General features: G+C 47.5%; 1 protein-coding gene across 35 annotated transcripts in view; it reads right to left on the bottom strand.

Annotated features, from left to right (window-relative positions):
* MAML3 (mastermind like transcriptional coactivator 3) overlaps window positions 1–23,696 on the bottom strand; it is a 599,968-nt gene that overhangs the window by 168,000 nt on the left and 408,272 nt on the right. For all 35 annotated transcript variants that reach the window (XM_049097303.1, XM_049097301.1, XM_049097306.1 and 32 more), the window contains one exon: window positions 1,630–3,126. In XM_049097303.1, the coding sequence (XP_048953260.1) occupies window positions 1,630–2,997 (1,368 nt within the window). In that variant the 5' untranslated portion in view covers window positions 2,998–3,126. The remainder of the gene's footprint in view (window positions 1–1,629; window positions 3,127–23,696) is intronic.

The raw sequence follows: 23,696 nt of genomic DNA, 5'->3' as shown, positions 1-23,696 counted from the left end.
ACAGCCAACGTAGAAGCACAATTTGTATTAGGATTAACAACAGACCATTCTGACAGCTTGTGATCTCATAAACCCCTGACTCGTCTGGCCTACAACAAACATCCCTGTGTGTTGCCTGTATTTTTGCCTCCTTCAGAACTCAAGACTGAAGTGTATAAAATGTTGCATTTTCCAACAGTGCTTTAAAAAAAAAAGAAAAAAAGAAAAAAAGAAAAGAAACCAAGATAAAACGTAAAAGCTCACATTTCAATGATGTTTTTCTACCAGCTACTGATTACAGCTGGTGTAAACCAAGCTATATTTTTATTTCTCCAGACAGGATTTCTCCGGAGCTGGCCGGCATGTGCAAACAAGAAACCACTGTGGGGTTTTGGGGTTGGGAGGCTGTGAAGGCCAAGAATCAAGCCATAGAGCTCAGGCCTGTCTCTGCAGGCTGGCACCACCTCCCGCTCCGCAGCCTCCATCAAGCTTTGGGAGGGTGAGGGTGGGGAGGGGCGCCCATACAGGGAGACGCCAAAGGCCCCTCGTGGTGCAAGACCTGCCTGCACTACTTCCCAGCCCTTCTACTGCTTCCAATCGTGGACACATATCCAAGTGCTAGTTAGAACCTGCTTGCACAGGAGAGGCCTTAATGCAAAGAATTTTCCACAAAATCCCCAACTACGACACAAATGTCAGAATCCTGAGAGGCCTGAGGCACAGTGTAGCAGTTGGTGGTGATATGGTGGCTCCAGTGAGCTCACCCAGGTTGGAGAAGTCAGTAGAACAGCGCATTTCCCCACTCCTCCCAGGGAGATGAGGTGTTAAGGGAGCTTTGGCTACTTGCTGGTCAGGATGAGGGGAGTGAACGCTTGTCAAAGAGGATTCACTCCCCACCCGGCTGCCACTCATGTTTACCACAGATCGGGGACAGCCCTACAACCCTAAACCAGGAGGTCGTGAAGGAAGGCAGTGGGAAAGAGGAGAATTTATTTAGATCCAGCACTAAGATATAGTCACCATCAACTTCCCCTGAGTTAGAGCTGAATGCTTAGGGAGGTTCGACTGCACTCCCAAGTCATGAGGGTGAAACAGCTTCTAATTGCGTGGGCTTGGCGACCAATGTTTGAACACTGAATGGTCCTACCGAAATCTACCCTCCACTTCCCTCCGAATCTACAGAAAACTCTCCCACTTAAACATCAAGACTCCACATCTCCATCATTCACAATTCAGTCCGAGGGGGTTATCCAGGGCGGGGGGTCAAACAGGGCCTCCCGAAACACTCTGGAAATGCTCGGCCTTGCTACCACCCCGAGTGCAGGACTGTGACCTGGGAGAGAAGCCACAGAAGGGGAAGCATGTTTTGCCCTGCAACCTCTGCGTCCTGCCTCTCTGGGGGCACAGACTTGACCGAATTTCTGGTTCCTTCTCTGCTGGCAGGAAGCAAAGAAGTCGGATTCCCAGGCATTCGAACACAGGAAGGCCTATGGTCAATCTTCCCCACCCCTTAGAAGAAGCGGGGGGACAATCCAAAACCTAAACCTGGCGACCATCCCAAGGATGGACAGGAAGGTTCAGCAGGTAATGGGAGCCGCCGCCCGAGCGCCCCCCAACCCCAGCTGGGGTGCGGCTCACCCCCACCCTTACCTGACCGTGGGACGGGAGCGCGGCGTAGGCCATGGGCTGGGGCATCGCGGCCTTCTGCTTCAGGAGAAGCATGCGCTTCTGCTCCTCGCTCAGGTGCGCCCTGGGGGCCTGCAGCGGCGGTGGCTGCGGCGGTGGCGGCTGGATGTAGGGCATCAACGGGTTCTTGTTGGGGTTGGCCATCGGGGGGGTCATCCTCTGACTCAAGTCTGCGTTAAAATGGGTCAGAGGCTTAGTGTTGCCGTAAGTGAGAATATTGTGCTGCTTGTTTAAGGAGTTTGTACCCAAGTTATTTGGCTGCTGATTGATCATATTCATGTGGTTCTGAGGGAGGTAGTTATTCATTGTCGTCTTCTGCAGGTTGTTTGCCATGGGAGGCACTATGGGGTTTTGGTTGTTAAAGGCTTGGGGGTACATCATTGGGCTATTTGGTTTTTCCGCAGCAAAAGCTGCTCCGTAGGGGCTGGACGGGGGCCCTAAGGGAGACCAACTGGAAGTCTGGTTCGAGTGCTGCTGCTGCTGCTGCTGCTTCTGTTGCATGAGTTTGGCCCTTTGCTGCTGCTGTGCAGCCATCTGCTTGAGCTGCTCCGCTGGGGACATGTCGGAGCCGGCCACGGCCACTGGGCCCGACGCAGAACCGGCCACGGTCACCGCTGCGGGATTAAGGAGATAGCCGTTTCCAGGCCGAGGTGGAGCCTGGCCAGGTGTGTGGCCTTGGTTCGGAGTCTGAGGGGACTGGACGGCACAGTTTGCTGGTGAGCTGGCGGGGTTCGGAGCTGCGGGAGTGCTGGCAACCGAAGGTAAACTAGTGGCCGTGGAGACGGTAGAAAAGGGAGGGCCAGAAGAGGAAGGCCTGGCCTGGGGGGATCCCATGGAGACGTGTGCAAAAGGAGAGTGAGAAGGGTCGCTCTTCACACTGGCACTTTCCTGGGAGAGGGGGGTCTCCGTCGCCGGCTGTGAGAATTCGGGCTCCTTCTTCTCTTCAAAGTCTTCGTTGAACAGGTCCTGTATGTCATCTTCGGGGACCGTGTTGGCCAACTCATCTATTAATTCTTGCCACTCCTGATCGTTCAGGTTGATGTCTGAGAACAGTTTGTTCTGATTCGAAAGAGATGTTTCTGATGTGTCTATGCAAGTAGGGTCGTCTAGAGGTTCTTGTTTGAGCTCCTTGCTCTGCAGGATGGTGAAGCTGTCCTCCAGGTCACTGCAACCATTGACAGGGAGTTTGATCTCTGGAAGCCTACCATTCTTACTCAGATCTTCCAGAAGCCCAGGAGTGTGAGTTCCACTATTCTGCAAGGGCAACGAGGGCTTCAGGTCAAGTTGGTGAAGAGGAGAAGCTGAAGGCAGTGGCATGTTGATGGTTTCCATTCCTGTAGGAATGTCCTTGCGTATTCTCTTGCTAGTTGGAGAAAAACTCCCGTCGCAAGCACCATTCTGCTGGTCTCCATTCAGCGGTGATCGAGCTCCTTCCAACTTCCTTTTCACAGTCTCCTGGAGCTGGAAAAGCAACAGGAAAGAGGGTGAGGAGATTTCCAAGCTATCGTTTACTCTTTGGGCAAGGTGACGTGCAATTGCTGTGAACGAACTTAGAAATGCTTTATAACACGCGGCAAAGAAGTTCTACATCGAATCTCAAAAGTGGCCAGGCTTCAAATCCTGTGGGAAAAGGTTGTATCCAAAAGAAGAGCTCATAAGGCTAAGAGGTAGAGAACAACATAGATTGGAGTGCGGGGAACAAAAGAAAAAGAGACAGTTAAAGGCAGTACTTCTCCTACAGCAAGGAATCCTCTACTATTATTTTTCAAAGAAATGCAAAATGTGAGACTTGGCCCAAAATGTGTTATACTTGAGAAAGATGTTAATACCTATCTCAGCTTTTTCTCACGTCTTAACTGAAGACATCAAGGAATTAAATCAACAATATTTTTAAAAAAAACACTAAAAACCCTTTAAGAATATGGAATTTAACACATTTACTGAATAGCACAGACATGAAGATTCATGGTTAGCATAACCCACAGCTTGCTTTCGGCTCTTATTTACTTGACCACCCCGCACCTCGTGAGGCGGCAGCCCGCTCTGCTCAACAAGCCTGCTTTCATTGCTCTCCTTGCCATCACATTTTCCCGGATTTCCTTCTTTCTCTCCATCTGCTCTTTCTCAGTATCCTACGTATTCTTCGTTCTTTCTCCTAAACAATGCGTAAGTGTTTGCTCCTGCCCACTCTGCGTGCTCACCTACGTGGTTTCATCCACTACAACAGCTTCAACCACCTTCTCTAGGCAGACAACCCTGTTAACAGTGTACCCAGTCCAGTCTTCTCTGCAGAGTTACACCAACTCCAGCGTCTTCTTTCTGGATGTTTCATAGGCATCTAAAACTCAACAATGTCTCAAACATGATCCTCCCCCATGCGCCCTTTCTCGGTATCTACCCTGTTCCCTACTCAATATCTACTCACTTGCCCCAACTGGAAACCTGAGCATTCTTCTCAAAATGTCTCACATCACCAACCACCGAGTCCTGTGGATTGCACATCTTAAATATCTCGCTGATACACCCACTCCGAGGCCAGGATACCATTTTCTCTTGCTGACTGATTGCAATAATCTTCTAACTGGTCTCTCTGGCTTGCCTCCATTCATCCATCCAATCTATTCTCTATACTGCCACCGCTTTCGAGAAATGTATTGCCTTTCCTGTTTATAACTCTGCAATGATTTCCGTTGCCTTTAGTTTAAAATCCAATCTGAGCCTACTTCACCTAGTTTCTGCTCATCATTCCAGGTTCATCTTCTTGCTTCTCTGTTTAGCATCACCTCCCCGTCTCCTGCCAAACATTTTCTATCAACTCTCTTGAAAGTCTTTCAGTTTCTTAGATGTGCCAAGGTTCCTTCCACCTCCAGAGCACTGTACACGTTGCTTTGTTTTCTAGGGACAGACTTCTTCCTTCCCTCCTCCCCTTCCTCAGGTTAATAGCTACCTATCTTGCAGATTGTAGTCACTTCCTCTAGGAAATCTTACATTGCTTCCCCACCTCAACTACATTAGGTACTTTGTTTGACCCACCTATATACTGCGTCGGATATCCTGGAATAGAGGTTCCAAGCAACCTCTACTTCCTCATTAGAGCTCCTACCATACTTCGAGGTGATTGCCTGAGTGGCTGTTTCGTGTGTTCCAAGAAGGTAGGTACTCTGATTTGCTTACTGTGTATCTGTGGGGCTGCACCTACTGTTCAGGTTCATAGCAGGAGTTAATAAATAAGGGCAAACTGAATGATTAATTCTATTGTGTGATTCACAGGAGCTGAAAGAGGTGAGTTTTAATCAGAGCTGGAGAGCACGAGAACAGGAGGGAGCCCCATTGACCATAAGGAATACCCCTTTTCGTGTGTGTGTGTGCCATGGGTTTGGCTTATTTATAGGAAAGATCTTGTTTGCATAGATTGCTAGCAATTTGGCGTGCAAACAGAGGGCCCCGGTGCGCATGGCCTGTGGTGGATGAAGCCGTGTGATGCTCCTCAGTCCAGGCGCAGCGTCATCCATCTGCAGCCCCGGCCTTTTGAACAGATCCCTGAGGCCCCTAAAGGGGACTCTTTTGTTCCAAAAGCTGCAGGTCAAAGCAGAGCTAGACCTCCCGGGTGGGGACCTCATGCAGCAGGAGTCCACGGGTTGTGGGGCCTTTGCTTCCCTGTTCTGTGGAAATTTTTGCCACTTTGGCTTCCGTATGACCCAGGCACTGAGGTTTCTGGTAATGGGAAATATACCAGTTAAGGGTTGTGTCCACTTAACTGGACTTATTTGAGAAGTCCAGTTAAGAAAACTCTTGCTAACTCTATGGATTTATTACCTGTAAACCTAATTCACCTGTCTGCCCCCTTCTTTCCTGCCAGAAAGGGCGAGTGCATGGGGGTCTGGTGAGATAGCGTGCCATAGGGTAGGTTCTGAGACAGTGCCTGCTGAATGACCAAAGGAAGACGAAGGCAGGTTATGAGGAGTTTCAGTAACTTTACAGAACAGAAGGCAAAAGGCAGGATGACATGGGGAGTGGGGAAGAGGCAGCGTGGCCCTCCACTTGGGCATCGCCTGTTCTTGTCAGAGGGGCAGTGTATTGTGGAAGCCAGGGAAGACAGGTGAGTTCCCTCTGACCTCATTCCTCAGCACTCACACGTGGGGCTGCCAAGGCTCCAGAGGAGCACTGGGTATAATCAAACCAATCTGCGGATGCTGAGGGAGATTCTCAGCAGTGCCACTTGATTGCTATTCTCTCCTAAGTAGAGGATTCCATTTCAAAAGTAAACACAAAAGGTCCTCGAGTAAAAATCCAGTCTAACTTTGTTCCTAAATCTTGTATTTTTATTATTTTATTTTTAAGATTTTTATTTTTATAAAGATTTTATTTATTTATGCATGAGACATACAGAGAGCGGCAGAGACACAGGCAGAGCGAGAAGCAGGGTCCCTGCAGGGAGCCCGATGCAGGACTCAATCCCGGGGCTCCAGGATCACACCCGGACCCAAAGGCAGGCGCTAAACCGCTGGGCCACCCAGGGATCCCCCTAAATCTTGTATTTTTAATCACAACACCAAACATAGTCTGCAGTCACTTGGTGGAAGCTCCAGGTTGCTGAAAACAGGGCCTAACTGGGAAGCACTGGAATCTGACTTCAAAGAGGGTACTGGTTCCATCCACATTAGATAGAAACTGCTAAAAAATTATGTTATTTATTTAACAGACCAGGAAACCATGGTTCTGAACATAAGTATGGCAGATATTCGAACGGAGCTCCAACGCACAGCAGCAAGTTCAAATATGACAGTTCCAAGGCCTAAAGAAGAGAAGACATGGGGCCCTTGGCACCCCCCGAAGCAATGTTAAAATAATAAAAATGTCATAAAAACCAACCTGACTTTATTTGTAAAAGTTCAGGTCCATGACTCTGTTCTAGGCCATGAAATGGATGAGGCAGGATGGGGAATGAAAGATAAATGGTCTGTTTCTCTGTAAAACAATGGTGGCTGAGACCACGCTGAAGGACAGGTCTGGCTGGGAACCTCCACGTTTCACCTCTGCCCAGCTGGGCGGGGGGGGGGGACTACCAGGGTGAGGCAGTCCTGGGCAGTAATACGGAAACGGGGGCCCTGGCTCTGTAGTTACAATGCCTGGCTTCAAGCCTATGACTCTAGCTCACCCCCACCCCCACCCCCACCTACAGTTAATACATATAAATGTTGTCTGGTACTGAATAAATATCAGCGATCATCTCCTCCATTAGAAAATGAGTCCCATGAGGGGAGGGTTTTTTTCTGTTTTGTTCACTACTGGGTTCCCAGTAGCCCACAGTGGATAGTCGATAATTATCTGTTGAATGAACGGATCAATCCTGGAAAACTTATTTAACTTCCCCTAGGTTTTGGTTTCCTTATCCACAAAATGGGTTCGTAGTATCTAGCTCATAGAGTTACTGTGGGAACGAGCTGGAATGCAGTAATATGGAAAACACTTAGCTTCATGCCTGGTACCCAGGAAGCACCCACACAAAGCCTTAGCTATTATTATCTTTAACATTCAGCGATACCGACAGTCACAACTGCAAGTGAGATAGATTACTTTCTGGATCTCCAAACTATGAATAGGTAGAGTGATAATATTTCTGTTCCCTAGCTGGCGAAATTTTCATGTTTTCCAAGCATCTGGTGTGGCTTTTTTAATGTGAACAACAGCAATCAAATTTGCAATTCGAGCCCAAGTCCAAGTGCTAATGTATTCGTGTCCTAGATCGTAGAATGGTATTGGATGGTTGAAGTTCAAACCAAACGCATTTTCAGCATGTGACCTGAGGGCCTTTTCCTAGAGGGCCTCGATCTCCACCCATGGCCCCTTTAACCAGTACCTTGACAGGCAGCATTTGGGAATATAAGGAAGACATCATTGAATATGCCATGCTGTGGTTTTACGTTTAGTTGTGTCCAAAATAGAGCAATCTTAGCATCCCTACTGTCTGGCTCACCACCTTTTGCTATACGGGAAGGCAGTCGGTGAGTCTAACTCTCTTATTCCCTCTTGGGAGACAGAGGAGAAAAGGCAGGAAGAGATAGAAACTGTAAGGTCGAGAAGGCTGAGGAACTTGCAGGCGCTCTGCTCAATGAGCAGGAGGGTGGCTGATGGAATATAGGGCATCCTTGTGAGCCCCTGCCACCCAAGGACTCGGGTAAGAATCTCATCCCAAATGGCTTCATCTTAGGGGGGCCCCTGGCCCTTCTGCTTTACAAAGCTGGAAGCTGCTCAGTAGGATTTGTGCCCTTGTAGAAGAAATCACAGAAACTCTTGACTGAGCATCAGCTTCCTTGTTCCTGTATTACTATTATTACGTGTAAATGTTTTCTCCCATTAAGGGAAGCCTTGGTGCCAGGAGCTGAAGGAAGCTGTTCATCCAACGCCTATGACAATATGGGCCACTGTCGTGTGTCAAGTACTCTGAAGGAAACAATTCCTCCTCCAGAATGGCTTGAGCACGACTCTCTCATCTACAGTGTGGCTTGACAGCATGTGTTTCCGTGAGGCTGTGGTGTGCATGTGTGTGTGTGAGAGAGAGAAAGAGTGAGAGAGAGACAGACAGACAGACAGAAAGGGAGGATGGCATAGGGAGAGAGTGGAACTGAGGGACAGAAATTGAGAGGTAGAGAGAGGATGGCTTGGGAGGGTTGACAGGCCACTCGCACCAGTAATAGGAAAAAAGCTTTGCCTTCAGGGTTAGGAAGCACTTTCACACAGGATCATATTTTACCCTCATATAAAACATTTGGGGGCAGGTCACGGGCTGGTCTTACGGTTCTATGGGGAAAGGGTCAGTGTTTTGGAGCAGGTGGAAAGGGAGGGGGGTAGATGACACCCATAACGGGGACGAGGAACATAGCTAAGACTGCCAGGCCTCTGCTGACACGGAGGGGCTTCGGTCGGGGCCCCCAGGGCCAGCAGATCCAAGAGTAAGACCTTTCGACCTTTAGCAGTGTTAGTGAGTTAAAAAAAAGAAAAAAGAAAAAAAAGACACCTCATATTGCCTTGTCCCTAATTTCGCGTGAAATTGGGCAGGGCCACGGAGTCTGGGAATAAAGAAGATGATCCCATTAATAATGAAGCCTTTAAGATGAAAGCCATCGGTGTAAGCCATCACATTCCTTGTCTCCTATGCCCAAGGATCGTCAAAAGTAGGCTTTATTATAACCATCTTACGGAGAAGGCACTTCAGGCATAGTGAGATTAAACAAGATTACAAAATGACAGAGCTGGGGCGGCGGGAGGAGGAGGGGGCTCCGCCCAGGTTCAAATTTAGACTCAGGTGTGACTGTGGAGCCCCCCACACCGTCACCCGGGGGGGAGGGGGCAAGCCAGGCTGTGCCTTGGTCCCTGGCACCGGACTCTGATGCTGATCGTCAGAACGTTCTCTCAGACTGTTTTCAGGAACCATCCCTGATGCCATCCTCTCCCCGCCACCCACACCCAATTAAACCTCAAGAACTATCTGTTCTTATCATCTACGGATTTTATTTTCATCTTCCACCCCCAATGTCACTGCATCCGTTCAGATCAACCCTCCCCTCCTCGTGATTTATGCAGCAGCTCCTGAACGAATCTGCCCCAGTCTGGCTCGCTCCCCTCCAAGCCCCGTCTCTGCCCTGGGCCTGCGATTTTCTTTGTGAAGTGTGAACCTGGTCGTGCCCATTCCTCACCTGCAGTCCTTCTGTCTTCAGCGCCCCCTAAATGCAGCACAGAGGCCCTCTGCTACTCGGCCTTCACCGCTGCTTACTCACGTCTCCTGTCTCAGCCATCACCTCTAACCTTCTTCCCTTTCACTTCCCTGTCGACACCCATCAACTCTAAACCTTTGGTTACACGTGATGATTTGCAGGTCCTGGGACACAGGTGCTCATCCTGTCTCTCAGAGCCTCTGCGTAGGTTGCGTGCACTCTTACGCAACTTCTTCGCCTGACCAATTCGATTTGGCCTTCTCCGTTCAGTTCAGACATTACCTTCTCTACAGTCCTGATCCCAGTGGGCCTCCCTGTGCTCCCATGGCCTTCTCATACGCATCATACTATGACCGCCTTCCTGTGTCTTCGTGGGACTGTACGAATGACTGACGGCTAAGGCGATCTCTCCAGTGACCACGCCCTGTGTATGAAATTGTCCCCCAAAGTACACACTTGAAGATGTTGGCCTGCCTAGCGTTTTCATGACCATTGAGTCAATGTCCCAATTTATTTTGGTTATTTTAAGATGCTGGAAGTGGCTTGGGAACTGTCCCTTCCTCAATAATTCTGAGGACTCTTAAGGATTCCGGGAATCTATGTAGAGAACGACCAGAGAGCACAGGAAGAGAATCGTGCAAAGGCAAACTGAAACTGAAACCCGGAGACTTCATGTGCCATTACCAAGGTCCGATGTTTTGACAGGTGTGTCAGCTCAAAATGCTGGACGTTTTCCTCGCTGAATTTTGAATTTTCATACAAAGGCTTTAAGTGGTTTTCACTAACCAACCAAAAGTGTGAGTGAACTTCCCCTCAGTGGAGATATAACCATTTCCCAGGACCTGAAGATGAACTGGAATTTCAGTTTGCAGATGCTCTAACTTAGAGGCCCAAAGGGGACATCTTGGTCATTTTAATCTGCTCTGATCAAACCAGAAGATGATTCACTGTATCAGTTTTCCTACGGTTATTGTCTTCTCATTCTACCAGCAGATAAATAAGCTTATGAACATATGGATAATCTGATTTGCTTATCTAATGTATTTGAAGAGTGACCCAGAATACTCATGTGTTAGGTATTTTAATTATTAGAGTACGAACGGTGCACAAAAACACTTCCAAAACTGTCTTCCAGATTTAGGCACCTTTGGAAAAGGATCTTTTGAGGTTTATGTAGAGGTTCAATTTTCTAGACCATTCATCATCCAACTGTGAAGTCACCTGGAGAGCAGTCAAAAGGCAGATTTCTTTGTCCCATTTCCACAGTTTCTGAGTTAGTACCTCAAAGTGGGATCCAGACAGGGACACAGGTTGGAGGCACAGGTATTTAAAGAAACCCAACAAAACTTGATTCCTCTGAGGTCATTGGTCCAGGATCCCTAGTTTTTTAGGAATTCTGGTAGAGAATAAGAATTCCATTGGAGTTCTGACATGGTGAAGTTGTTGGTGTGATTTTTTTTTTTTAATACACATACACACAGAAACCCACTGTCCTTATAAAATGTTCCTAAGTTGACTGGTGATACTCTGAGACGGTTCACAAACAGGACTAAGAAATGAGGCTCTAGATTGTTTTATTTCAAACCTCAGAAAACCTTGAATTCTGCAGAAGCCTGCTGGATTTCTACAAGACTTTTCAAGAAAATGCTTATTTTTTCTTACGTTTTAGGTGTCTCTGAGCAAAGGAACATCCTAGCCCATTTTCTCCCTCCACATTATATATGCACGTTCACGCTCATTCAAATGAACCGAGGGCATGCTGTGTCCCCATATGCCAGGTGCTGAGGGGTGAACTCAGTCCTAAGAACAAAGATCACACCCGAGAGTAAACACGTGTCAGACATACAGTGACCAAAGTGGAGTACTTTTTTTTTTTTTTTTTTTTTTAAGGAGATCTATGTGAAGGGCAGAGCACCACAAAAAAAAGAGAAATCTTATCACAGCTCCTAAAGTCTTCCTTGTCAGCCTTTTATGCTCCTAACATTATTTTACAGAAAGAGCAATTTTACTACGTAAGTCCTACAAAAAATACACACACACACACAGCTATTTTCCTGAGAGCCAAGAGTTAAAGCCTCTACTTGTGACCATCCTAAGACACGGCTTCTCTGGATTCCATCAGTGGGAGACATTGGGTCTCTGGAAGGAATGTCAGCCATGGGCAGTTAGAAATCCCCGTTCCAAAATTCCCAGAAGGAACAGGATCCTCCTACGAGGGGCCTCACCCTCCTGGTGGGAAGCTGTAACCTTGGTCACAGAAGCCCAATGCTGGGGCACTGCTCAGCCCCCAGCTCAAGGGAACAGGGCCATTCAGAACATTCTGGGGGACTTTGAGGTTATTTTTAGAAAAGACCATGATCTTTTTTCCTTTCTCCTATGAGTCAGATTTAAAACTCTATTTCCAAGTCGTCTCAGGTGTACACAAGAGTGATTGTACCTCTTTCCAGTGTTTGAAACACAGATGCTTACGCAGTTCCAGCTGTGAGGTGCCAGAGCAAGGTACTCTTTAAAGGCCTCTAAAATGTGTGTGTGTGGGGGGGTGGGGGAGGTTGGATTTTTATGTATGCTTTTAATTTTTATTCCTTTTTTTAAAAAAAGATTTTATTTATTTATTTGAAAGAGAGAGAGCCCACGCGCTTGTGCATCAGTGAGGGAGGGGCAAGGGGGAGGGAGAGGCAGGCTCATCCCAGGGCCCCGGGATCACGACCTGAGCCAAAGGCAGATGCTTAACTGATGGGCCACCAGGTGCCCCATCCTTTAGTTACTCTTAAACGTGTGATGAGCACCAACTGAATGCACAACAACACACCGAGAGCGGATCGTGAAGCTTCAGCCGCGGTGGCAGTCAGGCCCTCGACACTGAGAAACACTAAGTCCTAAGACCTCAAATCTCCACACTTGCAAATACATAAATGTTCTTCATACAGACGCTTGGCTGTCTCTCAATTTTTTTAAAAAAGATTTTATTTATCTATTCATGAGAGACACACAGAGATAGAGAGAGGTGGAGACACAGGCCAAGGGAGAAGCAGGCACCCTGCAGGGAGCCCGATGTGGGACTTGATCCTGGGTCTCCAGGATCACGCCCTGGGCTGAAGGCGGTGCTAAACCGCTGAGCCACCCGGGCTGCCCCAGACTCTCGACTGAACGAATAAATTATATTTTCATCACCAGTCACGCGAATCCCGTGAACTCTTTATATCTGAAGTCATAATGTTTTTCACAAGCTTCATGTACGCAGTTCAGGTTGGTGCTTCAACGATCACTGACTACTCGTTAAAAACCGGGACTGTTCCCTCTGCAAGTGCCAAGGTTCTAGGATCTTCACATCTCCTCACGCAGTTTTCAGTGGGAAGCTCTAAACTCCTGAGTTTTTACCAGAGAGGGCGATTCACTGCTTACAAAACATTTCAAGACCCGAGCCACCGTGCCACCTGGTATCCTAACTGGTGCAGGCCTACCCTGCAGCGGGCAGTAAGCCAAGCGCCCTACACATAGCACCCCGATGGGGCGGCAGGGCCAGGACCCATGGGGCTGGGGCTCAGAGGCGACAGTGATGGGTCCCAGGGCGCACAGCATCCGGTATCCCCACCTGTGTCCGATGCCCCTGGCCTGGTTAGACCCCAGCACCCCTTGCCGGGGAGGCTGGCCGAGGGCTCTATCCCCCGGGGCGTGCGGCCCTAAGGAGGATGTGCTCCTCAAGGACAGAGCCGGCCCTGCCCAGTTAGCAGGCGTCTGCGATGCAGGGAGAGCCGCAGGCCTGGGGGCTGGGGGGGCGGGGGACATGCGTGGGCACCCCGGCGGCAGCTTCCTGGTTGGCAGCGGCGGGTCCCGCATCAGCGCCGGCAGCTCCTTTGGGGCTTTGCCTTAGGGCAGCGCAGCAATGCCCCAAGGAGGCTGGGGTGCAAGCTGAGCAGAAGCCACGGGGGGAGGGGCAGAAGGAAGCTCAGACCTTCTGTCCCTGTTGGCAGCAGGAGCGCAGCCCGGAGCGCAGGCGAGGACCGCGGCTTCCCCTGCCGCCTCTGGGAGGAGGGAGGCCAAGCAGCGCTCCTGGGGCAGCCACTTCTCGCCTCGCCCCTGGGGACCAATCCAGATGACTTTTTTATCACCGTTTACTCCAAAGGTCCCTGCTTTTCAACAAGAGATGCTCATTTTAGCGCTGGGCCCCTTCCAGGGGACGCCCTCCCCGGCACTGGGCCTGCCCGAGCTCAGGGGACACAGCGGGCCACCGCGCCCAGGCCCGCGCCGACGGCCGGGTGAGCTCCCCCGGGGAGACAACAGCACATGAGGCTTCCTCGTCTACACAAAGCCTCTGGGTTCCCTCAAAGGGGTCACAGGCTGCTCTCCCTTGTGACGTGCAGTTTGCACAAAGACCGGCCGAGGGCCACCCACCCCCCAAGAGCCATCGCAACCTCTCAGCGCCTGCACACCCCCCCTGCCCCCCGGGACCAGTAAGTGAGCCACCGGGCTACTGTCCCTCCCAGCCCGCACGCCCTGGCAGGGTGCCACTCCGGAGCCGAGAGCCAAGGGACCCGGCCTCCATTTGCCAGCTAGGGGGGCACCACGATCGACGTGCCTTTTGAGAAACTTTGTTCACAAACGGGAGACGAGGCACGAACTTGTGAATTTTTCTTTTCCGGGATGAGTCACCCGTGGGCAAAGACGTCCGCGTGCACACAAGCCCATTCGCACGTCCGGTAAACAGAGGCATGAGGGACTTAACTGGCTCGGAAAATCTCCGACCGGGCGGCTGCACAGCACCGTGCGCTCCATCCAGAAACAGCTGGGCTCTGGGGGCTGTCGGCAGGGCTTTCATCTGTGGGGAGAAGCTGCTTGGCTTCATCCCACCAGCTGAAATTCATTTTTCAAAAGAAATTAGACCAAGGTACTGTTGTTATAGCAACAGTCAGAGTCACTTACACAGCCTCTTCCCTACAACCTCACTCTGACTTCTGCGGGCAGCAATTTCAATTATGGACAGGGAGTGACCAAGGCCGACCCGGGGGCCGGGCGGGGGGGTGGGGGCGCTTTTCTTAGCCCTTTAAGGAGCAGGAGCGTAAAGCCTCTCTGTCCAATCTGAAGCCCAAAGACAAGACCTGGTCGTGTCTCACGGAGTCCTCCCAGTCCTGAAAGTCAGTGAACAGTGAAGATGCCAGAGAAAAACCTTCAGTCCCTATGCTTTCAGCTCTTGGGTAGGAACTGGACATGTGACCAAGTTTCCTGGGGTTAACCAAGTACCAGCCGTTTTGGAATGGGGACTTTCGGTGAGGTCGGCAACGTGGGCCAGCACCGTCAGATTCTGAAGTGGTCTTATTACTTTAGTCCCCTGCATTTCACTCTATTCTTGGGGGGGGGTGGATTTCCCAATACTTCCAATCACCCACTCCAAGCCCTGAAAACAACAGTCAACTCCAAAATATCCCTTTCTTTTTTCTTTTTTTTAGATTTTATTTATGAGAGACAGAGGAGAGAGAGAGAGAGAGAGAGAGAGAGAGAGGCAGAGACACAGGCAGAGGGAGAAGCAGGCTCCATGCCAGGAGCCCGACATGGGACTCGGTCCCGGGTCTCCAGGATCACGCCCTGGGCTGAAGGCAGGTGCTAAACCGCTGAGCCACCCGGGCTGCCCCAAAATGCCTCTTTCTTGATGAAAATGTACACTTATTATCGAACCTCTATGGCAGACAGCTCTCTAAAGGTGTCAGCAAGGTAGTAGTCTACATTCACCCCAGGGATACCCCAAGTGGCAAACATCCATTAAACCAGTGCTCATGACTAATGCTATAAGCTGAATTGTGCCCTCCCCACACTCGTCTGTTGAAGCCCTAACCCCACCACACTTCAGAATATGACTGTATCTGGAGACAGGGTCTTTAAGGAGGTAACTAAGCTAGGGGCACCTGGGTGGCTCAGTCGGTTGAGTGTCTGACTCTTGATTCCACTCAGGTGATGATCTCGGGGTCTCAGGGTCGTGGGATGGAGCCCTGTGTCAGGTTCCATGCTCAGCGGGGAGTCTGCTTGACGATTCTCTCCCTCTCCACTTCCCCTCCCCACCTCTAGAATAAATAAATAAATCCTTTTAAAACTGGGGGTAGGGGATCCAGTTTAGCTCAGCAGTTTAGCGCCTGCCTTTGGCCCAGGGCATGATCCTGGAGTCCCAGGATCAAGTCCCGCATGGGGCTCCCTGCATGGAGCCTGCTTCTCCCTCTGCCTGTGTCTCTGCCTCTCTTCCTCTCTCTCTCTCTATGTCTATCATGAATAAATAAAATCTTAAAAAAAAAAAACTTGGGGTAATTAGGTTAACATGAGTTCATTAGGGTGGTCCCTAACCGAATCTGACTTGTGTCCTTATAAGAAGGAGAAATTGGGACAAAGATACATAGGGAAGACCATGTGAAGACACACAAACACACCAGCCTTCCAGGAGCCAAGGAGAGAGGCCACCAACCCTGCCGACAGCTTGATCTTGGGCTTCCAGCTTCCAGACCCGGTGAGGAAACACATTTCTATTGTTTCGGCCACCCAGTGTGTGTGCTGCTCTGTTAGGGGAGCCCCAACAAGCCCATACAACGAATAATCTGGTTTAGACCCATCTCTGTCCTTTCTGTGTCTTACGTAGGTTGGGCACCCAGTAACTATTGTCTCTCTCTCAGATTTGTTCATGCCTTGGAGCGCCTCATGTGTGTCAGGTTCCAGATCAAGCCCTGGGACCCACGAGGGAACCAGCCTGGGTGTCTGACCTCAGGAGCTTTCAGGGTGAGGGAGCGAGAAAAGCAGAAAAGCAAGGACAAGATCATTTGTCGTGGGCCCCACTGCCATGGAAGCCCAAAGGAGGGGCACCTCGCAGAGGGACTGAAGTGGAAACTGAGGCTCTGGAGTCATCACGAGGTGGGAAGCCAGAGGAGGATGACGGCTTCCGAGTGAAACCTCAGAGGGTTGTGTCTGGCGTGAGCCGGGGCACAGGGGAAGAGCCGAGACACGAGGCTGGGGCAGTAAGAGCCGACCAGATTTGGAAGGGCTTGCCTGCCATATTATGAAGTCTGGGCTTTCTCCAGAAGGCTTTGGGAGACACCAGAATAAAAAATAGTCCCTTGTCAGGCTACCTTCAGACCTCACAGTGAGAGAAATTGGTTGCAAAAGGGAAAATACCTGCAGTGGTTTGTTTGCCAGGCCTGCCCTAATAGCATACCACAGCTGGGGCGTCGAACCTGATTTCCTCACAGGTCTGGAGGCTGGAGGTCCCCAGTCAAGGTGTGTGCACGGGTCTGGTTTCTGCAGACGTCATTCTTCTCGGCCACCACACCACTGGGCCCTCATATGGCTTCTCCTCTGTGCATGGGCATCCCTCGTGTCTTTTTGTGTGTCCGACTTTTCCCTTCGTGTAGAGACACGGGTCAGGTTAAAATGAGGCCCACCCTTATGGCCTCATTTTAACTTCATCACCTCTTAAAAGGCCCAATCTCCAAATACAGCCACATTCTAAGTCCTGGGGGGCTAGGGCTCCAGCATGCGAATTTGGGGAGCTGGGGGGGGGAGGCACAACTCAATATCATTCCCGTACAGCTGACCAAGCAAATGGCTAAATGCATCCTTAATTCATAAAACTAATACAACACAGACCTGGTCTTGAGGCAAGTTGTTCGATAATAGCTATTTGGTCCAGAGTGTAACAACATATTTTTTAAAAAGTGTCTCCCAATTTAATTTATTTTTTATTTATTTTTATTTATTTTTAAAAGATTTCATTTATTTATTCATGAGAGACACAGAGAAAGGCAGAGGCACAGGCAGAGGGAGAAGCAGGCTCCATGCAAGGAGCCCAACGCGGGACTCGATCCCGGGACCCCAGGATCACGCCCTGGGCCCAAGGCAGATGCTCAACCGCTGAGCCACCCGGGTGTCCCTGTCTCCCAATTTTCGTCCCCATTTCAAAATAACTTCACATTTACCCTTTAACGATGGGCCACGAGTGTAGGCAGGGAGGGCTCTAAGCAGAGCTTCAGTGCGGGCAAGAAGAAACGTGCGTTATTGAGGAGATTCTGAATAATGACCATTCCCGGCGGCTTAGTAAGTGTTACTTTACACAGATCACCCACCCAACCTCAGGGTCTCCGACAAGGATAGTCGAGGCGCAGAGAAACTAGGGCCACCCAGTAAATCAGAGGGAGAGAAAGGACTGGGAGCCAGGCCTCCCTGGGCCAGCCCTCCGCCACCTGCGATAAATCACTTTGCCTGTAACAGGTTCAGAGTTAAAACAAAACAAAACAAAACAAAAAAACTAAACAAACAAACAAAAAACAGGTTCAGAGTTTGTCAACTTTGGGTTCAATTTGTGGTGCACTGTCAATGCACTGTATCAGTGTAGAGTCAAAGTATGGATTTCCATGGTTTTATCGTTCTTACCTAGCCAACCAGATATTATTTACGCAGTTCCCATTCTAATGCTACAGTTAGGTTTGCATAATATTTTCTCTAAGTGCCTACTTTTGCATGGTTACAGCTCTCTAAAACTCCCCTGGGACAGAATTTTGTTCACCTTGGTCTCAGTTGTGAAGTAAAAAAAAAAAAAATTTTGACAACAAATGATGACTTTAGGGATATTTTTGAAGTTACCTGGCTGGAAAAAAAAAAAAAAAAAAAAAGGAGATTTCTACTGCAATGACTATTTTGTTACCTTTTGTCCAATCGAACACCACAAATCAAAAAGAGCTGAACGTAAAGGCATCAAGCAAGGCAATGGAATAGATTCCACTGAAGACGGCCCACCCTGCCAGATTGAACTAGATGAGGTCTGCACTCACATGCTTATCAGTATTTAAAAATACCCCAAGTGTACACAACAGAAAATGTCAGGAACTTGCAAAGCAAAAATACGCATGTGGCGCTTTCCAGATCTCACTAAAGCACAGCAACTAAACAAACTTAATTACGTGAGCAGGCAACAGTTACTTAACCTCCCCGGACCCCCGTTTCCTCAGTTATAGGACCAGAGGGCCGCCTGCCCGGTCTCCACAGCTTGTTCCAGCTCTAACAGGGTCTTTATTTGGACTCTGGATTCAAATCTGTGACTCACTTTGAAAAATCACCCTGGAAGGCACCGTTGATTCAGATGGGCAGCTGAACTTGACGTGTAGGTACCAAGGAACTAAGAGCCTCATTTGAAGTCTGAGAGCTAGAATTCATTAAATTCTTCTGCACAGGTTTCTTGGCTTTAGTCAATTTGAAAAAAAAAAAATACACTTAAATTCTCATCACTGTGATCTTCAAAACAAAACAAAAGCGTGTAAACACATGGTTCATTTAAAAGGATTTTTTTTTTGTCTTTTCAAATGGTCAGCTTGGTGTCAGGTGCTGAGCTGGGGACAGAGGATGTGAATGATGCCCGAGACCTCTGCTTTCACAGAAATTCACAACCTGTTGCACATTTTCATTCTGCTCCTAAGCGTCTAGTGGAAAATGCTCCCATCATGTGTAACACCTGTCAGACATAGACAACAGCCATGTTCCTACTCTGGTGAGCACAGTTTGGTTAACTTCTAGAACAGTGTGTGGCTCTTCTCCACCTCCACCATGAATGAGTCTGAATACATTGGCTTTAAATTACATGAAAAGCCTGAATGTGCCGGACCAGGCTACAGGTAGGAGCTCTCCACCTTTTCTGGGTATCCACTATTTCACTTTGAAGAGGCAGGCGGGTACGGGCCTAATCTTAGCTTCGAGTCAAGGGCCCTGGGTTCTGAAATCACTTCTCTCATGACTAAGCCGTGTGTTCTGTGGAAGTGAGCTGAAGATTTGTACCTCTGTTTTTGCCTGGACAAAATCATCTCTACAAATTGCTTATAAATCTAGCAGCCAGGAATTTAACTCTCTAGTTAATTGGGATACATTTGGAAGGTGAACCAACTGACATTTTAGGGTTCTTCTCAACCTTGTGGTTCTTTTCTAAAATGTGTAACTAATTCCTAATTTGAAAGAATGAAAAAGTTTGTGTCTCCTGCTGTTTCTACGCATTATGTAGTAAAACCTGATTAATTCAGTTCCTGATAATTTTGCCTTCAGCTGCAACTTGGCTAAGGGCCAACCTGATATGTATTCTTATGTACAAAAAAACAGAGCTTACTATTAAAAAAAATAGGTATAAAAAAAGATTATATGGGGAAGAGTAGGCCTGCTTAACCTACTTAAAGGTAGAAATGGGTCTCAAGGACTCAAGCACTCAAGAGACTCAAATTTAAATAAACAGTTGATACATACATTATGAACTCTTCTCATATATTAATTAAAGTAGCTCCCCAAGGATGTTTATTTACTAGCAGTTTGATAGTCTAGTTTGAATTGCAGTTGTTACTTTTAAATATACGCATGTAGTATATATTTACCACCACACTTCAGTTCAGATTTTTCTCAATTCAGGCAGCTGTTTGCCCAAATTAGTTTAAATTAGGGAGAGTCTATTGTATTCATAAACTCTTCATCTAAATGGCAGAAATGATGACTATAAAATTTGTCTTAGGTTTGTTGGAACTCTGAGGCTTAGCTTCTTGCCTGAGATTTGTAAAGAATGAACATGGAATGATTAATGGCCATTACTGATTTCTTACAGCTGTAACTTATCAGAATATGTATACTCTAATACTGTACCCATGGTAATTATCTCATTACTATGAAGTGTCACAGAAATGCATTATGCGAAGTATGCGTTGAATCACATTTAGCAATTTCTTTTTATGTTTAAATCCAGAAGCTTAGTGTTCTCTAATAGTGGGAGCTTTGCATGGGAGTTGGGGGCTTTACAAGAGCGTTGGAGCTTAGCATTGGAGTCATGCACAGGAGGGAAAGTTCCTTGGCACAAGTATAACAAGCTTTGTGACTTTGGTCACTCTTTTAAACTTTTCTGCACCTCAGTCCCTAATTTGAGAATGGGCATATTCATGTGTGACCCCTACTATACCTCATGGAAAGGATTAAGCCGATTAAGACTATAAAACAGTTGGTCACCAGGAGGAAAGGCATTAAGGAAATTACTCAGCATACTATAGTGGTGACTTCTCTAACTGCATGAATATTTAATGAACAGGTACACATAATATTTGACACTTCTATGGAGCTTTTCATGCAAGTGTCTTAACATCACTTAAAGAAATGCATGGCAACAATTATCAGACATCTGGGAAGCATAAGCTCATTGGCCAGAGAGGGTAGAGACACAGCAGTTTTGTTTTTAACATCACAGTATTCCAGAGTTATATTCAAATACAGTTATCCCACAAATCTGTAGATAGGGCCTTAGAAATAAAGCAACATTTATTTGAAAGCCATCCAACCATACATATGTGGTGACTTAAACAACACAGGTGCGAAACTTCCCTAAGAAGTGTGCACAGAGTTGGAGATGGGCCCTGTTAACTGGATGAGAGAAGTCAGCAAAGAGACAAAGAGGTCAAAATAAAATATCATTAGGAAAGTAGGACAAAAAAGATTTTTTTATAAAGATTTTATGTATTTATTCATGAGAGACACACAGCAGAGAGAGAAGCAGAGACATAAGCAGAGGGAGAAGCAGGTTCCCTATGGGGAGCCCAGTGCGGGCCTCCATCACAGGACCCCAGGATCATGCCCTGAGCTGAACGCAGATGCCCAACAGCTGAGTCACCCAGGTGCCCCACAAAAAAAAAAAGATTTGTAACTTCATTTGCAGTTTGAAATGATAACTAAGAGACCATTAGATTAGTATCAGAGTCATTCACAGGGAACCTAAGAGAGGGTTCTGCTAGGATATCCAGCAGCATCAATATCATCTGGAAACTCACTGAAATGCAAATGCTTGGCCAGTTCCCCAGACTTCCTGAATCAGAAACTCTGATCCTGGAGCCGGAATTCTGTATTTTAACAAGCTCTCAAGGTGAGTCTCATGAGTTTGCGGGTCCTTGTTGAAGAACAGTGGTGCCTGTCCAACAGAACCTACCGAGATGATGGAAAGGTTCTGTATCTACACTGATAGATTAGCATTTAGCCGCGTGGGGCTCTTGAGTGCCTGAAATGTGCCTAGTGTACTGAGGTACTGACTTTTACATTTCATTAGTTTTAATTAAGTCTAAAATAGCTACGTTCAATGAGTGGCTATTCCATTGGACAGCAAAGTTCTAGAATGATGCGATAAATGAATGCCAGGTTTTGAGTCAGTAAGAAAAGCCAATCGTGAGGAATGGAGATGCTGAGTGTGACTCTTCAGTCTAAGAAATCTTGTTTGGAAAAACAAGAGGGTAAAATGCATCATGGCTGGTATGTCGGGAGGTGAAGTAAAGGTTTTTTTTCAGGAAAAGGAAGTCTTGAGTGTGTTTGAACTTGAAGAGAAATCAGAGAGCAGGAGAGGTTGGCCCCAAGGAAACAGAGACAAAGGAAAAATTGTGATGGAGAGGACTAACTGTGGTAAAATACCCATAACATAAAGTTTACCATCTTAACTGTAAAGTGTACAATGTAGCGTTATTAAGTATATCCATAGGGTTGTGCAACCATTTCCACCACCCATCTCCATAACCCTTTTCATCTTGCAAAACTGAAACTCTATGCCCATTAAACAATAACTCTCTATTCCCTCCTTCCCTCAGGCCCTGGCAACCAGCAGTGCACTTTCTGCCTCTATGAATTTAAAGATTTTATTTATTTATTTATTTATTTATTTATTTATTTATTTATTTGTATTTGAGAGAGAGAGAGAGGGAGAGAGAGAGAGAGAGGGAGAGAATGTGCACATGCACATGGAGGGGAGGGGCAAGGGGAGAAGAGAGAGAGAGAGAGAGAATCCCAAGCTGACTCCTCACTGAGCATGGAGCCCGATGTACGGTTTCATCTCACAACTCCAAGATCGTGACCGGAGCTGAAACCAAGACTTGGATGCTTAACCAACTGAGCCACCCAGGTGCCCCTCTGTCTCTATGAACTGAACTACTCTAGATAACTCATTTAAGTGGAATCACACAGTATTTGTCTTTTTGTGACTGGAGTATTTCATTTGGTGTAACACCCACAAGGTTAATCTACGTTGTAGCATGTGTCAGAATTTCTTTTCTTTATAAGGCTGAATACTATTCCATTATGTGCATATACCATTCGTCCATCTATGGACATTTCAATTGCTTCCACCTTTTGTGCATAAATTGTACTACTATGAACATGGGTTTCCAAATATCTCAAGGCCTTGCTTTCAAATCCTTTAGGTACATATATCCTGAAGCAGAATTGCAGGATTATATGGTCTTTCTAGTTTTAGTTTTTTGAGGAACTTCCATGTTGTTTCACGTGGTGGCTGCACCATTTTACATTCCTATCGAGATATTTGTTTTTGAGACCATGAAGAATGGATCAGAGCCATCGAAAGAATGATATAAAGACAAATGTGGAGAACAGGTATTTTGAAATGCAATTGCACGTGTGTGTGTGTGGGGGGGGGACGGACAAGGCAGTTTAGCTCTAAAAGTTTCAATTTTCTCACTTATGTTGATGCAAGGACCTCGCGCCCAAGAAAGAACACTGCTGAGGAGAAAAAACCCAGGGCTTGAAAAGGAAGCCAAGGAAGGTTTTGTAGAGTTGGTCCAGCACAAGAGAACAGGAAATCTTTTTGAGGGCTCTGAAGCAGAAGTATATACATAGAGTGTAGACGTATGTTATGGGATTGAATTGTGTGTCCCACCCTCCCCACCAAAAAAAGGTATGTTGAAGTCCTATCCCCAGTATCTCAGAAAGTGACTTCATTCAGAAAGAGTCACCACAGGTGTCATTAGTTAAGACGAAATCACACTGGAGTAGACCGGACTCCTACATCAATGTTGAGTGTTATGATTCTTATAAAAATACGGCCGTGTGAAGGCATGGAGACACACAGAGAGAACACCATGTGATGGCAGGAGCAGAAATTGGCGCCACTAGCTATAAGCCAAGGAATGCTAAAGAATGCTGGCAATGAGAGAAGCTAGGAAGAGGCAATGAAGGATCCCACGCAGAATTGGAGGGAGCATGGCTCTGCTGACACCTTGACTTCAGACTTCCAGGACTGTGACACCATCAATTTCTGTTGTTTTAAGCCACCTCGTTGGTAGAACTGTGCTGTGGCAGCCCTAGGAACTCATACAGCTGCAGAGTATGAATCTGCAACAGGCCAAGGTCACCCCACGCCAGGGCCAAAATGAGTATTTCCAAATTACTGTGCATCCCGCCTATGAACACTGTGCTTTCTGACACACTGTGATAAGACAGGTGATAAGTCAACGTAATATATATTTTGAATCCCGGTCCTTAACTAAAAGATTCTCTTTCTTT

This window comes from Canis lupus, chromosome 19, assembly GCF_003254725.2.
Source record: "Canis lupus dingo isolate Sandy chromosome 19, ASM325472v2, whole genome shotgun sequence".
Taxonomy (NCBI): domain Eukaryota; kingdom Metazoa; phylum Chordata; class Mammalia; order Carnivora; family Canidae; genus Canis; species Canis lupus.
This window is presented reverse-complemented; position numbering and strand designations above follow the sequence as displayed.